This window comes from Apostichopus japonicus, chromosome 3 (assembly GCF_037975245.1).
Source record: "Apostichopus japonicus isolate 1M-3 chromosome 3, ASM3797524v1, whole genome shotgun sequence".
NCBI classification, from domain to species: Eukaryota; Metazoa; Echinodermata; class Holothuroidea; order Aspidochirotida; family Stichopodidae; genus Apostichopus; species Apostichopus japonicus.
The window spans coordinates 26654284-26671998 of record NC_092563.1 but is presented as its reverse complement, the minus strand read 5'-3'; the positions used below and the strand labels follow the sequence as shown (position 1 = coordinate 26671998).

The 17715-nt window shown below is 40.3% G+C and overlaps 2 protein-coding genes across 2 annotated transcripts; both read right to left on the bottom strand.

The window, feature by feature from the left end:
* Positions 1-795: 795 nt before the first annotated feature.
* LOC139965664 (uncharacterized) lies at positions 796-6058 on the bottom strand. Its single transcript, XM_071968268.1, has 2 exons — positions 5591-6058; positions 796-2959 (listed from the first exon to the last, which is right to left on the bottom strand). The coding sequence occupies exons 1-2, from the start codon at positions 5697-5699 to the stop codon at positions 1602-1604; spliced, it is 1467 nt and encodes a 488-aa protein (XP_071824369.1). The 5' UTR covers positions 5700-6058; the 3' UTR covers positions 796-1601.
* Positions 6059-9084: 3026 nt separating this feature from the next.
* On the bottom strand, positions 9085-16654 carry LOC139965661 (uncharacterized). The gene is made up of 5 exons (XM_071968266.1): positions 16497-16654; positions 13148-13333; positions 12291-12554; positions 11375-11630; positions 9085-10851 (listed from the first exon to the last, which is right to left on the bottom strand). Exons 2-5 carry the CDS (start codon positions 13316-13318, stop codon positions 9497-9499), a joined length of 2046 nt encoding a protein of 681 aa, XP_071824367.1. The 5' UTR covers positions 13319-13333; positions 16497-16654; the 3' UTR covers positions 9085-9496.
* Between the last annotated feature and the right edge of the window lie 1061 nt (positions 16655-17715).

Below are 17715 nucleotides of genomic sequence, written 5' to 3'. Positions count from 1 at the left end.
AGGGGCGCGCATACATCATATTTGACGGAGTGTACTATATCAATTTTGGGAAGGACCTGATTCTTTGAGACCAACTGTCCTAGCAAGGTTTGCACAATATTTAGCCAACTAAAGCAGATATTTATTTTCTAATTAGAGCTGAAAAATACAGAACAGTGATAAACTTCAAGCCTTCACCGGGATTCAAGCCCGGGCCTCTCGCTTTATACGCGGGCACTCAACTCGGCTATGGACATTTATTGTATGAGTGTCCAGAGGTTCGAAACCAATAAGGGGGGGGGGGGGGGGGAGTCGTCATTCCACTGTAGGTTATATGCATGTATTTTGGAATGTATTTACTTCAATTCTTCTTATCCTTTGCTATGTTTTCGATTCATTATTCTTGAGCACAATTAAGCAGGTGGTGAAGCTAGATGCAATAGTTGATAGTACTAACTAATTATGCCGACGCTAATTTGGGAAATGTAGACGTAAAGGGGACATATAGAATCCTGTTATGAGTTTTGATTCAGTTGGTATCGATTTGGGGCCGACTTCTGATTTTCACAGGACGGAGCAGGGGGAGGGGGAGGGTGGAGCTTGTCAGCAATGTTATTTTCCTCAATTATTCAATTCCTCGATTAACTTGCGGATCATAAAATATTAAATTATAATCCAAACTAGAACTGCGGATAGGAACGCAGTGGGGTGAAGTGGGGGAGGGGTGATTGGTTGGGTGGGGTAGGTGACAAAAAACCGAACTATTTGTTCCCTTCCCTCAATCAAAGTACAAATAAAGTACATAGGCTAAATATATGAATATATTTTGTAACATTTGCTGCCAGGAAGACTTGTTTCATGTACTTTCGTGATACACCTTGAGATAGCGAACAAAGCTGAGTTTATAAATGAAAAAATGACACATTTATATATACCCTGAAAATATAAGACCGTTCACCATGAAATTACACTTACATCATTATAGATTGATACATTTATTTGTTATTATATTATGGCTGTCTGTCTCAAAGTAAAATATTCTCTAATGTAGATAACCGACAGTTGCAGACAGTTTTTCTCTTAATTGTTGATATATATTTTGTTAGTTATCACAATTTGCTTTAATTAAATGTTCCTCATCGAAACCGACATTTTTTGCATAGTTTACAGTTCTTCGGTTAATAAGGAGTTATTGCTGAATTTTTCCAGGATAGTATGTATAAACCACAATTTCACGAGAGAGTTATTGTATAAGATATACTTAGTTATAAGATCGACATATCTAATTGATAAAGTGATACTTTGAGAAAACAAAGAAAGAAGGACTAATTTAAACGTTTATCGTTCCATTCTATCTTACTTGGTCTCTATAGTGTACATAGTTTGGACTGAGAGTTGTAAACGCAGAGAATAACTTTTGAATACATCAAATTAAAATAGTATACAAAATAACATACTTCCCTCTTATTAATCGTATCTGCGAAAGATTAGGGGAAAAGTAATAATAAATGCTAACTTTAAAAGACCCCAAAACCCAGCTTAACATTATAGAACGATATACTGCCTATAAACATGGGTGCTATAACGTCTTAGCTTCGTGTTAGCCCATCAGTATTTCGGTATCACTCATCTCTCTTGATAACCGGCCAGTACAGAGCTTGGTGAAATGGGGTATCACCCCGAAAATTGAAGTATGTTTGTTCATGTTTTTGATGGTGTACGGAGGGTGAACTTAGCCACCAGTTGTGTTTTTTGAGCTCTGTATCCAAATGTACTATTGCGGCATCGTATGAACTTCTACTTATTTCTCCAGGAGTATCGTCATCGGTGACAAAGAGGCTTATCAGACCATCGTTTTCACCAAAGTGCAGCCAAGTGTCATCTACTGCGCCATACCTCACGTAAATTGCCCTTATCCCTTCAGGATCGTTCATGAATTTGTTTGTGAGTTTGCGCAGCAGATCGGTGTCATATGGTTCGTTTGTGACAATGGTTGTTACCCAGTATCGGACTTGGTAAACACCTAGATTGGTTTCTACAGAAAATGCATCTTTTATGGGCAACGCCTGTACAAACTCTAATCGTGAAGTCACACCGAGTTCGTCCTTGTATATTCGTAAACCTCGGAGAGAAAGTTTTGTCAAATTCTCTGTGTACGATGATACATCAGCTTTCGGGAAACCGGAGAGGAATGTCGGTGAGTCGATATTGTCCTCCGATGCATAGATTGAATAAAATATCTCGAATATGATCTTCTCCCAGCCATCGCTGCAGTGAGCCATGACAGCTGCGTTATCTTGACCTCGGTCAACGCAATTCTGCATTGAGTCCTCACCAACTTTCGTACCGTCAATCGACCAATGGATAGCACCGCAGTGTGTGCAATCAAATAGTCGGATATTCGATGTCGAAAAATGACAGTGCTCTCTGTCGAGGCAAGTGCCAGTGATAACGTTCCTAAATTGGTAATTGTACGGTAAACCGAACACCATAAACCTGGAAGCAGATTCACAGTCTGTAAATACACCATTAGACAGACAGTCACCATATGTAACCGTTTTCAATAGTAAGGAATCGCCAATTACCGCCACCTTAAACGGTGTGCAACCATCGGAGGTGTGGTGCACCTCGACTGTGTTAGCAGATTGTACCGCGTAGATACAGTTCAAACCCTTGTCCTCCCGTAGGGTCCCGTCTTTTCTCAAGTCCCAATGAATGGCTCCGCAGTGACTACAATCAGATGAGCGTAAATTAGATGTGCTGGAATGACAGTGCTCTCGATCCAAACATTGACTTGATCCAAATAATTCGATCCGCTGATTACCCGGTGCTCCATGGAGGCGGTATATTGTTGATTTCGATATGTCACCAAACTCATTCGTACAGTCACTAAGGCGTCCTTCGGTGTCAGAAAGAGTGAGGCATTGTCCATTTTGCGCTCTGAGTTGAAAAAACTGTCGAGGGGAAAGATGCACATCATCTACAGACACAAGAAAAGCAGAACAAAAAAAGGGGGGGGGGGGAAATAAGAAATGTATTAAGCCATGTGATTTGAAATGTGAGAGATGATTTTATTAACTTATCCGAGGAAAGCTTTGACAAACAATTACGTAACGATAATTTGCATTAGATTTGTGGATATACTTTACCGAAATCTATCATATCCCAGGCCAAATGTGTAAGATATATGCAGTGGCGGACTGGCCACACGGGCATTTGGGCAATGCCCGGTGGCCCGGTGGCCCGGTGGGCCCGGTGGGCCCGGTGGGCTGGGGAGCCTAGTAAAAATTACAGCCCATTTTCACAGTAGTTAATAGAAAACAGACGGGCTGTGTAGAAATATATTTTTAACTGTGGGAATCAGCTCATGAAATCACCATGTTAGTTAGTCTGTTAGTTCGTAACAAAGGAACGTGCTATTGGCAACCCGCCCGTGCTAATTTTGTTTTTTTTTCTATTTTTTTCAAGCATGTTGTCACACATTGCTTGAAAAACTAAATGACATCCAGTCTAAAACATATATTTTTGTCTATTTTGTTGACGTTTTTAACTTGCCTCAGTTCAATCAAGACTTTTGCTTCTGGATTTTTTTTGGGGGAAAAGGATTATTGTAACCTACAAAATTGAGAAATATAGCACCATTTTGCATCTGGCATTCCTTAACTTAACTTTCCTTAACAAAAAACCTCTAATGGGAGGGGGAAACCGCCTCTCTTAGACCCCTCCCACAAAACGACGATTATATGTAAGTAGCATATCAATGAATAATGGGCCGGTCTAGGTGGAAAATGTCCGGGCCGGTTTTAAGACACAGTCCGCCCCTATATGTATAAATACAACCCCTCCCCACCCCTGTCTCTCCACACGAGACCCACCCGAAGCCCAAAACGAAATGTGTCACGAAGACCCACACTGATCACACATATCTTCAACGTTGCAACTAATGGTTCCATGTAATGGTCGTGTCTGAGACTCAACCGGTTGCGTGTAACTGTCTTATAATTTGGTCCATTTTATGGTTATAGGGAACTGTAAAGTAACCAACCCTCTTTGACTTCCTTTAAATTGGCTTTAAAAAATCATTTGTTAGATAAGTACTGATCTTTTTTCTCCCTGCTTCTTCTTCTTCTTCGTCTTTTGGGGTGGGTGGGACTTATATACGTTAAAGTTTAGTAATAAGTAAATCAATTAATTAAGTACAGAGGGTGGCCTGGAATTTAAATAAGCATTGATTCTGCCAGGTCTCCCCCGCAGTGATAATTACATTGTAAATAAGATTGTTCTTGTGATGACTGTATGTATACTTCAACATTTTGATGCTTCTGTACTATCTTCTATGCATTTTTTTTAATAATAATAATATCGACTCAAGTATATAAACTTCGACATCTTTTGGCAGTTTTAACGAGAATCAGAGGCAATGCTGGTGACATTATAACCTCACATACAGCAAATACTTTTTTAGCGAAAGTTTCGCAGTTTCCGTCCAACAATTCAATTTAGTTACACAAGCTAGCTAAGTTCGTGATTTTCTCATAAGCTGCTTGGTGAGAGGGTCAGTAGCTATACAGTCCATCTATCCAGGGTCAATAAGGGGGCCCAGGGGAAATAATATACAGGCAGCTCAAGAAAATATGGGATAAAACATTCGCATTTTCGTAGAAAATATAGAGGAAAACGAAGAGAGAAAAAGGGTCAAAGAGAAATTATGTCCCCGTCATAACCAACGACGGGTCTGTATGTCCTACCCAACCATTATAATAGCTAATGGCGTGTATATAATCACAGCACTAGACTTCCGTGGTATGATAATTTAGATTTTAAACGAGAAGAGGAACAAAGTTAACGTGTTAACTGAAAACTGTTCCGACCGCCCTTCTCGGAATCAGTTGGTAGTCTGACCCCGTGACCTCAAAAATTTTTGCCGATTTCTGACTTCACGAAAATTCAAATCTTGCCGCTAAACAGAAAACTGGAACATAAATTTCAAAACGATATTTCTTCGAGATAAACCTTCAGAATCAAATACCTATATAGTCATATCCACTTTTAACAAACAAATTTCTAAAAATTTCTGAATCACCTTCAATCCATCCTTTGTTGTTCTTGTGGACATCAGCTGTACTTTGATTAACATGTATAAACACGATGACGATTTCCGAAAACATGTTAAAGTAATTGCTGTCTTAGGTCAAAGGAATGGTAATCGTTAATTGACATACAGTTATGAAAATGCCAAGACTGTTATATCTCTTTAAAGCCAAAAATAAAACCACATGTAACATAACATGTAGTTATATATGTATTTACTTTGTTTTAGTATATTATATGTATAGTATGAAATGTTCAGAAATATATATATCTTAGAATATTATCAAATATGAACAATAAAGTAGCTATTGAGATTGGGTAAGGTTCATAAAGCAGCGAATGTGGTTAATTATCAATTAATATTGTTGACATGTAACGGCCGTGGCCGGTGTGGCACCGTTCGCCGTGCTGCAAAGTTATCCGTGGAATAGTCACGGTGTAATATCACTATGAAACTTGTGTCACAGCAAAGATAAAATAACAGAATAATAATAACTAAAACCAAAGAAGATTTACTCACCTTCTGCTTTTCCTAAGCTGCACACATCACCACAACAGAGAAGTGATACCATTAACATGGTAACGATACCGTTGCTGCGGTACGGCGCTTTTACCCTGTAGGAATACATCTATATGCGGTGTGGTATACTGATCGATTGATACTTGACAAATATTTCCGACAATCTCGTTGCGTTCGTTTTGATGATCGACTTTAAGTATTATTGAGGATTGATAAAAACTGAAGGACTTTATATTTAAAACCTGCTTGAAAATTCCAAGAAAATTTTAGACATGAAGAGAGCTATTATTCCTGTCTGACGCTCAGATGATTTTTGTAGGACCAGCTAATTGCTGTTAAGTATTTTAATGCAAACAACTTTACGCAGATAGCCTGTGAAAACTTGCAAACAAAAGATACCTTTTGTTGTTATTGTAAATGTCATACCGCAGCATATTTATTTTTGAATACAGTTTCGTTTCTTTTCAAATGTCTAGAGCTAAGGCAAAAATGGGACAGACAAAATATGAAGGCTACGTTTCTATTTTATTTATTTCGTTATTATAGTGTTTGTCTATTGCCTTGCCCTTGCAATTCATAGAATATTTTACATTCAGTTGATCTATTTACAAAATGAAACCAAGATTCCATAAAAGTGTTTACACATTGTGCGTATTCGGTCAGTATTTTTTTTTTTTTTGGGGTGTAGGGGGTGATCGTAATTCGTAGAGGAGAGGAATATCATTTAAAGTTTACACTAAATTTTTTAATTTAAAAATCTGAACATATTCTGTCAAATATAGGGAACCGGTTCAAATAAGTCGAAAATATAGTCAGTGGCAATTCGGTATTCATTCCGTCTTAAAAGGTTAAGGCCAGCCATCAGAACCAGATTTAGTTTTTCGAGGTTCTGGGTGTATAGTTTTGTCTGTATTGTTTTGTGTGCTGTTGAGTGTAAATGCTGGCAGATATAGAGTGCTTGCCGTGCTGTGCAGAAGATTGAAAGCTGCGCGTGTAGTTGGTTGTGTGGTGCCATGGACTGAATAGTACAGAACAGTTCGGGGTAAAACGCGCATGGGTAAGTTTGGATTTAAAGGCATTGAAGACTCGCTCCAAACCGCGTGCCGCCCTTTGAAAGAGTTAACTTTCCGTTGCTTGTAAGTGAAGTTTTCTTCTTAATGCTACAAAATGCAGAAGGTAATGAAAAGTGATGCCTTGTTATCTTTTATCTGGATCTGAGATCAGGGAGCTCCATAATAACTCCCTGCTGAGATTTCCATCTTTGCTATGTACATTGTGTTGTGGGTATTGACCGTAGCTGTATGTATTGACTGTGCATTAGTGTCTAATTACCGACGGTAGCAAGCTGTATGTGTATTTTCTGGGATCGATGATGGTGTCTAACACTGTTGCACCTCATTCGAAACTAGGTCAGATTACCGTCATCAGACGTTTCTTCGTGCTCGAGTCTTCACTCCCTTTAAGGTCAACCTTTGATTGTATAGTTGCAGTCGATTTTTTATTCTGTTCATTATATATGTAAGTTCACGGTTCATTCTCAGTTCCCAAAAGACTTTTGGCATTGTTGCTTAGTATCTTATCATCATCTGGAGCGCTGAAGGGTGACACGTAACAATAATAAATATATTTTAAATTCTGTCGTATTCAGCGGCTCGCCGGATCGTAGCATTTCTCAAATAGTTCAGTCATTGTTCCGCTTCGCATAATACAACAAAAGGGGCAAAAGGGGTGGTGGTGGTGGTAGGGCCTCCGTCAGTCGGGGGGATATGGTTCAGTCGGGTGTTCGTTGCATTCTGTTGAGGAAGAATCGGACCACTAATGAGTGTACCCTCCCCAGTCCTTTTTTTTGTTTAAACCTCACTCAAAATATTTATTAGCAAAACCTCCGTTTATAGGGCACCTTCGGTATAATTCTACCTTATAGCCTTGATATGCCTTCGAATTCACCATTTGACGTCTATATCTTGCCGGGGAGGGGGGGGTGACCCTCAACCCCCTCACCGGAGACGGCTTTAATAACCCCAGGGCAGCAAACCCTACATTATAAAGGTTCCGGCCCCTGCCTTTATCAGTCAGAAAATTAAAATTTATTATTTCCCTTTTAGGCTAAGCGTTTTATATAAAAACCTAAATATAGTCTAACTATTCCTCAGAATGCACCATTAAGATCCCCAGACCACTCATATATGGGAGTGGGTGGGCTTTAAAGACCTCACGCCAGTACCATGCACTTCTTTATATAAATTCCTTTTCTTAAATTTTGTCGGTCGTATTCAGCGTTCCACGATCGTGGCATTTCTCAAATAGTTCAGTAATTGTTTCGCTTTGCAGAACACAACAAAGAATATTTCACCATAAAATGGAAAATGAAAATGAAACCGGACGTACAGGGGTATGCGTTACATGTTTTCGGTTTTCAACCTTAATGCTATGAAGCAGTGGTGTTCGCAAAAAGGGTGGTGGTGGTGGGGGCATGACCCCACCATCGTCAGTCGGGGGAGTATGGTTCAGTCGGGGGATCGTTGTATTCTGTTGGGAAAGAATAGAACCACTACTTACGGGTGTAATCTTCCCCATCCTTTATTGTTTAACCTCACTCAAAATGTTTATTAGCAAACCTCCGTTTCATAGGGCTACCTCAGTATAGAAAAGTATAAAGTATAGTCTAACTATGCATCAGAATGCATCATCTGGATCCGCACACCAATCATACATGGGAGTGGGTGGGCTTTAAATACCCCACGCCAATACCCATGCCTTTATATAATACTTCATTCACATGTGGCTCTCCCATGAAGAACCATGTCACTACCGAAATTAGTCGGGGGGATTTTGGAGTTTATGCTAGTTATTTACTAGCACAATCTTGCGTTTAAAGCTATACTTAACTAATGCATCAGAATGTACCATTTGACGTTCAAAACTCCTTCACATGGGTCGGCTAAATGACCCAAGTGCAGCCCCCTCGTGTACACAATCCTTCATTCGTCTCTGGCCCTTCAACGAAAGTACAGCCTCATATACCTTAATAAGTTGGAAGGGGGGGGGGGGTGAGGGTACTGGAATTTGTCCCGCCTCCCCAACCAACTTTGAAATCCTGTGCAAACCACTGTAGAATATATAGTGAAGGTATGGTGGTACAAAGCCAAACATAAATTTTGCGGCCCCACCTGATCGTGAGCTGCAGCGCCGACAGGAGGTCATGTGCGCTATAAATATGTGTGTACAGCGCATGCGCAGAGGAGTGCATTGCCAAGATAGATCTCGTTCACTGAAGCTTGTTATTTGGAAGTAATGTATCTGGCGGAACACTATTTTCTCAAGTTTATTTCTCCGATTTAACCTTCTAATTTTCGGCCCCTCAATATCTCGGGGATCGGGGCCTGGACCCATCTAGCCCAATGGTCGTGCATGCATGGGTAAAACCACACAGTGTTTTCATTGGGGTATGTTGATCTGCGTTGGCAATAATATAGATGGTAACACGCTGGCAATACTGTGAAGGCAATACACCACTATATTTAACTATTATGTGCGAACAGAGTTGTCAAAGCTCATTTTCATAAATGAGTCATAATTTGCAAATTTACTGTTAATTGTGCTCGCTAAATCTTTACTTACATGCACAAAACCATATGGTTTCAATTTCATCTACTTTACAAATGATTATCATATCTGAAATAGCTAATTTCTTTAGTAATATGCCTCCTATGTTTTTTTTAAACTGCTGCTTTATCAATAAAATGGAAAAAAAAAGAATTAAAGACTTACATAGTTTCTTTCATGATCAAAGGGAATCATAAAAGGAAGCAAAACCAAGCTAAGTAAAATACCCTATAAAGACGTCAAAATATGGTCCTTAGTTTTCATTAAACGTCCGCTTAACAGTATAGTGAAATCAGTCGATTAGTCTTTAGGCCAATAAAGTGCTCTGTTGATAAATGTTTCCCCAACAAATGTAAAGTAACTCTGAGTGTACGTGTTGTTATGAACAGTCGGTGCATAACGCCACAAATCATCTTGTTCGAGAGATATATGAATTTGTTTCAGGATTTGATATGGAAGCGGTCTGTAAGCACCTTCGTCTTTCAAGAAGAGACTCAGGAGGCCGTCCTTCTCACCAAACAGTCGACGATTAACATCAACAGCCGCGTATCTCAGATGGATCTCTCTGACGACGGTGTTCGATCCAGATATCAGCAGCTCACGAAACAATTCAGCAGGGGTCAATGTGTCATTGTGCGGGGCATTAGTGTTGATCGTCACCACCCAATATTGAACATCAAGAACGCCCTGGTTTGTTACAACATGAAACGTGTTTTGATTGGGCAATGCGTGGACAAACTCAAGCCTAGCAAATCCATCGCGGTCTTCCTTATACAGCCGTGCGCCCGAGATTTGCCGATGGGGCATCATTTTCATGTAGTATGAAATGTCGGGTTTGGGTAGTCCAGTAATGATGGAGGAAGAATTTGTAGGGGTCGAAGAAGAAGAAGAACCGACCCTTTTAGATATTTCACAGTTAAGCTTCTCCCAACGACTTGAGCATCGTTTCGTGACGGCCGAGTTAGCTGTTCCTCTGTTGACACAGTAATTCATATTATTTGCACCAACTTTAGTGTTCTCGATCGACCAATCAAAAGCGCCACAATGGCTGCAGGTGGAGAGACTTGTGTTAGACGTGGATGAATGACAATTCTCTCTATCGAAACAACGGCCGGTTTTTGCGTCTCTGAGTTGATAACGACGAGGTAAATTGTAGATCCTGAATCTACCAGCAAGGTTACATCTAGCAAAGACACCGTTTCCTAAGCAATCACCTTTGGAGAGACTTTTGAATTGTACGACATTACCTAGAGGAATCACGCGAAAGCTGGTACATCCGGAAGAGGAATGGTGGACTTGGGCCCGGTTGGTTGATTGCACGACATAGATGCAGTTGGAGCCTTTGTCTTCCATAAGGGTCCCATCTTTTCTCATGTCCCAATGCATCGCCCCACAGTGACCGCAATTAGCAGACCGTAAATTAGATGTGTTGGAACGACAACGCTCGCGGTCCAAACATTGTCCGGATCCAAATAAATCCATTCGTTGATTTCCGGGCGATCCATGGAGACGGAAAACTGTGTTTTTTTTAACACGACCATTATCATCATTGCAACCTATTACGAAACCTTCATATTTAGACAGTGACAGACAATTGCCCCTTTTAGTTGAAAGCTGGAACATTTCAAAGTCGGATACGGTGGCATCAGGTGCGCCTGTGGGCGACATAATAAAATAGAAGCCAAGGGACGTATATAGTTTTATAAATATTTCTTCATCTATATATATTCTGACCTTCGTCAGCAATACTTGGCAGTCATACAGATCTTGTACTTTCAAGTCGAGGAGGGGATGGGGTAGGAGTGGATTCCTTAACTCTGTGCAAGTTAGATAACGTTATCATATTACAATATGTCGTTTTCAAAAAAAGTCACCCATGATAGAAAACCTAACAATTTCATTCGCTCTCAAGACTCAACCTCTGCCCCCTTACATTGAGACCATGTGATCATGATCGTTTAACGTCACTTGGTGGAGTATCAGACACCCATTCATTGGCTACAATATCTCCTCTGAGCATAGTGTGGAAGGTGGGCGTGAATACGCTGTTTTTATCAAATTGATGGAAGTCATAATAAAACATGTGCAAAAATGTGCGACTTATAAGTTAATGTTATGCAAATGGACAGGACTTTTCATTTGCCTTGCATTGTGCGGTAGTTTGACATGTAAACATACCAGGTAAAGGATCTCTGTGCAGTTGCACCACTACTGGTGAATTATGATGAGCCTCTTGCTTCCTTTCAAGATGCAGAGGGGCAGTAACGTCTTCCCTGGAACAATTACTTCCAGCAATGTTACCAGGTCCCTCATCATTTAAAGTCACGTCACCATCTTTACAAGCCCCGCCTCCATCCGTGAGGTAAACGGCGTATGATTGGACTGCGTCACTAGTGAGCACGCATTGGGTGGTTCTTTTCATTTCCTTCGTCTTCTGTGAGAAGCACAATTTGATATCACAGATTGATATAGGAATACCTTCAATAAAGACGACAAGCCATGGATTATCACAAATAGGAAAGGCCTTAACTTAATTGACTCCATTTATTAAAAGAGGGTGGTTGCAAGGGTTTGCTTCCCCCTACAAGGCTTTTTCTAAATTCATCATCCTATATCAGTGGCGAATTAACACCTTTTGGGACCCTGCGACGCCAATGCTTGCCGCTCCCATGCACAGTTAAATTTCGCAGGCACAACTTCACGGAAATGGATAGTTGGTATACCACATGCCTGCAAATGTTTGCCCCTGGACCATGTCGACTATACGATATTTGGGTACAGTCTTTGCCTCACCCCACTCAATTTGTCACGATTGCTAGAGCATGCCTTGTTACATGTACATATATAGCACATACATATTTTCCTATGCTGGTTATGAAACTTAACATAATCCTGCAACAAACAGGGAAGTGTTCAATTACATTTTGATAAGAGTAGCAATTGAAATCTTTCTAAGGGTAAATAGGAAGAGGCTTGAAAGACAATACTTTGAAATCGTTATGAAACTGTAAGTGCGCTTTGTGTCTATAAGTTTTGCTTTTATTTTTTCTATATTGCCTTTCATTTTCACTCTATTAACAGTCTCTATACTTACCTCACCTTTCGGTGCCTCGTGACAGCCATGTTGAATCCATGTTGTGATTAGTAACTGATCCGATTTGAATAACGTCGGGTGAGTTTTCTCTATCAGAGAATCAATAGCATATTTCATATCCGTATCATTGGTCAAGCGAAAGAAAACATCGATAGCTTTGGACTTCGTACGATCATCCTCTTCTTCGATAACTGAAACTCTTGCATCTTGTTTTGAGCAAAGAAGAGCAGCTTTCTTCAAAGACAAATATCCTCTCTTGTTAACCTAATTGAACAATGAAAAGAAAAGAAAAAAAAAACACTCAACAAAATATCACGTATCGTAGGTTTGTATATAGATGACACATGTTCCGTCAAGCCTTACCATTGTAAAATGTTGACTGTTTACAAAAGCTAAGAAGCAATCAATTCCGTTGTGCACTTTATATAACATTAAATCACATTGTGAAAGGGGATAATGGGCGGGTAAAGTGGATTAGTTGAAGGTTAGGGTGTGCACTTCATATAATCCAAGACTTTCGTCTAGTTTACGGTTCCTCCTCACAGTTTCATCATGATCTAAGCAAAGCGTTATGCATCTTCTTCGCAAACTCCTTATTTTATCCTTAAAAGCAAATGTAAGCAACATTAGGCCTACCAGTTAAGCTGCAGGGTAAACGTTTGTTAGTATTAGGCCTACAATATGTAGGACTGTCGAGGCATATGTGTGTATAGTTGCCGAACTACTCCTTCTTACAGTACTACAATTAAGACATCCGTATCAGATGCCGCGTCCCTACCTTTCGCCATCTCCCCGCCCCCTCCCCGTCCTCCCACCAATTATCATATATAGTGTTTAATGGAAATGGTAGTACTTACACCAATGAGATGATACTGTTCTCCGTCCAGGTTTATCGGGTTGTCTAGTTCGATGTTATTTTGGTCAGTAACCCTTCTATCCTCATAGTCTGGACCAAATGGTAATAGAAACGATGATGATCCGGTTGACCATGAGACCAACAACACCACCAACAATGCACTCCAAATCATTTTGTAATTGTGATCCTTTGGGCTTAGAAAGAAGAAGAGGACATAGGCATAGATATACTAAGATTAATGATCATATCTGATATGGTATTACTATTATTGTTTGGCAGATTAATCGAGAAGGACAGAAAAACAAACCCGCTGTTATAAAGCTGGGTCACACATGAGGTGATCGCAACGTGGCTGTATATGATGATCATGCACAATGTACCAAATGAAGGCATTTCTTACATGTTTTCATATGTGACATTGCTATATATATGTACTAAACTAACATCAGTTGTTTTTACTTTCTTTTGTGAAAAGGACAATTTTTTGTTGGATGTTGTAGGAACCCGTCATTTTTTCCATTTGTCCCATTTTACACCGGTTTTCCAATTGATGACTCCGTTAATCAGAATTCTGGCGATGATATATGTTATATAAACCAAATGACCGTGGAAATGTAGATGCACCGCCATATATAGCGAACACTGTGTACACCTGTCTTGTAAACATACTTGGATAAGCTTAGACCAGGTCGATAACGCGTAAACCGCTGAAATCGATAAACCGAGTTCGGTAATCGAGATACCGGGTTCGATATTAACGGTTTCCGCGTTATCGACCTTGCTATAACGAAAGGTCGAAAGCGCGGAAACGAGAGGAATTTGTCAAGGGAGGGTGACGAAGTCTTTAGGGCGGATTTTAGTCTATATGCGCTAGTAAGGGGTGCGGGCTTCAAGCTATTTCACTACATGTAGGTCGATAACGCGGAGATCTTGAAGTTTACAATGGATGAGTTACGATTATTTTGTCAAGGGAGGGTTAAGAAGGTTTTTCGAGCGCATTTCAGCCAATATGCGCCAGGAGGAGCGGGAAAGGCTTAGGTTTTTTTATATTTTTTACTTAATGCAGGTCGAAAACGCGGAAATGTTTTTTTTTTTTTAACAATGAATGGCGAAACTGGAGGATTTTGTCAAGGAAGGGTGAAGAATTTTTGGCGTATTTCAGTCAATATGCGCCAGGAAGGTGATGGGATTGTAGGCTTTTCCCCAAAATGCAAGTCGAAAACGCGGAAATGTTTTTTCGAAACTAGAGGATTTTGTCCAGGGAGGTATAATAGTTTCGGCAGTTTCAGTCACTATGCGCCAGGAAGGAGGAGTTGTAAGGTTTTTTCATTTACTAAATGCAGGTCGAAAACGCGGAGATGTTTTCTTTTTTGACAATGGCGAGACTAGAGGATTTTGTCACGGAAGGCCAGGAGAGGTTGCGGGAGGGGTGGAGTCAGTTTTAATATTACTAAATGCAGGTCGAAAACGCGGAAATGTTTTTAACAAAGGTGGAACTGAGGAGTTTGCTAAGGTAGGGAAAGGAAGTGTTTTTGGCGGGCGCATTTCAGCCAATATGCGCCAGCAAAGGTGTGTGGAGGTTGGTAGGGGCTTCTTCACTTAATGCAGGTCGAAAAAGCTGAAAAAGTGTTTGCCAATATGCGCAAGGATGGAGTGGGGGTATGAGACTTTTTTCAGTAAGTGCATGCTGATCAAAAACGCGGAAATGTTTTTTTTTTTACAATGTCGAAACTAGATGATTCTGTCAAGAGAGGGTGAAAAAGTGTTTTGGGCACAAGGGGTGAGGGTTATTAGGATGTTAATAGAAACGATCCGATTGACCATGAGGCCAACAACACCACCAACAATGCACTCCCCCTAATAAATATGCATAAAATCGTGTTTACGAGCCAAGGGCGTCACATACACACACATACACACGCAATCACCATCACATAGATTCCTTGAGCCTTCGGCAAGGCATCAAAAAGCCCGCCACCCCTCTCCTTTCCGGCGCATATTGACTGAAATGCTCCGAAAACCCTCTCTTGACAAAATCCTCTAGTTTCGCCATGGTAAAAAATATTTCCGCGTTTTCGACCTGCATTTAGTGAAAAAGCCTACAACCCCATCACCTTCCTGGCGCATATTGACTGAAATGCGCCGAAAACTCTTTTCCCTCAATTGACAAAATCCTTTAGTTCCCCATTTATTGTTTAAAAAAACATTTCCACGTTTTCGACCTGCATTTAGTATAAAAACAACAATATTAGCTAAAATGACCTCAAAAAACTTGAAAATAATGAAACTCATCCATTGTAACCTTTAAGATTTCCGCCTTTTCGATCTACATTTAGCTTTAAACCCGAACCCCTTCCTGGCACATATAGGCTGAAATGCGCCCAAAAGTTTTCGTCACCCTCTTTTGACAAAATCCTCTCGTTTCCGCGCTTGCGACCTTGCTATTATAATAGCAAGATCGATAACGCGGAAACCTTTGATATCGAACCCGGTTTCTCGATTACCGAAGTCGGGTTATCGATTTACGCATTCTCGACCTGGCCGATAAGCTTATGTGTATAGAGAATATCTTCATTGCAACTTACAGAATAACTGCGTCTGTTGCATCGTAACTCCATATTGCAGTGCTTAAACAATCTTTTAAAGGGCAGAGGGTGGGGGTTAAAATTCAAAATTTCACCCGACTGATGTTAAGGAAGGGACTTGACACTTTTTTGGTAAGACCAGAGGCGAATCAATGTTTATACAAAAGATGGGGTGAGGTTCTGTAGTTGCTGAAGCCGACTCCTGTGTCGGGCGCTCTGAGGATCCTCCCTCTGCAAAACGTAAACGCCATAATGACGTCAAATGGTGCATTAATTTCTAAGACATATTTAGACTATTAATTATGCTTATAAGTTGCTCAAAAAAAGGCTGTGGTAAGAAATACTCTTGATTTGTTGTGGAAGATTGAAAATGTGAGTCTATACTTCTACTAATGTTCTACTTCTTCTTTCCCGGCCGAATGTAAATAAACCCCCCAATCCCCCCCCCCCCGCCTGAACCATTTCCCCTTTCTAACAATGGACCCTCCTCTCTACCCCGCCCCATCCCTATATTTGGACAAGACACTGCCATATATCCTACATATCTTTTTTATGCCAACATAAAACAAACAGCTTTTGTCTTGACTAACCTCAAGTAGAACAAACCTTGAAATATTGCATGTTAAAAACAAACATCAGTTTTGGTATATGAGCATTCGGTAACATAAAATGAACGGCGTAACTAACTCACCAACCAATGTAAGGACAGACGACGAATACATGAAATACTGAAGTGGTACAAAAATGACCAAAAACAATAATTACCTGCACGCCACGTTCTGTTATTGATGATCGGACAGTATGCGCTGCACCGTTTCTTCAACTGTTGTGACTCTTCACAAACAACAGACTTGTTAAGAGAAAGTCGATTCGAAGGTACTTCCTGGTTGATGTGTGCCAGGCACAATGTAACAAGCATTCAAATATATAGTTGTTTTTCTATTCCTTCCGGAAATTTAAACGTTCGCTTTGAATGCGAAATATCACAAACTATAGATGTATAAAAGGCTTATTTCATTCTTTTGTTGGGGGGGGGGGGGTGATTCGATTGAATTGTTTTTGTTTCATACGAAAATGAAGAAGAGAAAGTGGACGAAGAAAGAAGTGAATAAGCAAGTTCCAATAACACGCAAATATAGCACACGTTTGAGGCTTTTATTTGTTTAACCAACTTAAAGTTTCAATTGGTACTAATTTACAAATCAATTCACATCAGTTTCATAGCTGTCGCTTGAAATTAGTTTTAAAGGCGAACAGAAAATTAGTTTCGTTTTACTGAAGGACACAAATATTAAACACCCCTTGTACAGGCAGACATGTACACACCTGCACTGAAATGGTTAAATGGTATAACATGTTAAAAATATCTGTGGTTTGGAGGGAGGGGGGTCGGATGGGTGTAAAGAGGTTTGGAGGGAGGGGGGTCGGATGGGTGTAAAGAGAGAGGTGATGTCAATGAAGTAGGACCTAAAGTTTAACAACAATTTAATGTTGCTAAGACCAAAGAAATGATTATTGATTTTCGCCGCAATACTAATCCTCCACTCCCTGTTGTTGTCAAAGGAAGTGTAGTTGATCGTGTTACGTCATATAAGTATCTTCGGGTAGTGCTGAATGATCACTTGGCATGGGGAGATCATATTGATATATTGGTGAAAAAGTTGAATTCTAGATTGTACTGCCTCCGTAAGATGTCGAATTTTGATGTTCGTCATGACATCCTTGAAATGTTTTATAATTGTACCATTAGCGGGGTTTGGCGTTATTGCTTGGTTTGCGGGGTGGGAGTGCAAACAAACATGAAATAGATCGTGTTAACAGCATCATTAAGATTTAAGAAAGCGAAGAGAGTAGTCGGGGAACCATTGCCTTCCATTGACTCGGTCTACCACAGCCTTCTCGAGTCCAAACTGGACGTGGTATGGAAGGACCATACCCACCCCCTCTATGAGCTACTTCAGAATAGTCAGATGTCCAGAGGCAG

Coding starts and splice junctions, on each gene's coding strand:
- LOC139965664 (XM_071968268.1), bottom strand. CDS start 5,699: ATGTATTCCTACAGGGTAAAAGCGCCGTACCGCAGCAACGGTATCGTT. Junction 2,960..5,590: donor CAGCTTAGGAAAAGCAGAAG/GTGAGTAAATCT, acceptor TTGTGTCTGTAG/ATGATGTGCATCTTTCCCCT.
- LOC139965661 (XM_071968266.1), bottom strand. CDS start 13,318: ATGATTTGGAGTGCATTGTTGGTGGTGTTGTTGGTCTCATGGTCAACC. Junction 12,555..13,147: donor AACAGTATCATCTCATTGGT/GTAAGTACTACC, acceptor TTGTTCAATTAG/GTTAACAAGAGAGGATATTT. Junction 10,852..11,374: donor GCACAGAGATCCTTTACCTG/GTATGTTTACAT, acceptor TGTCGCCCACAG/GCGCACCTGATGCCACCGTA.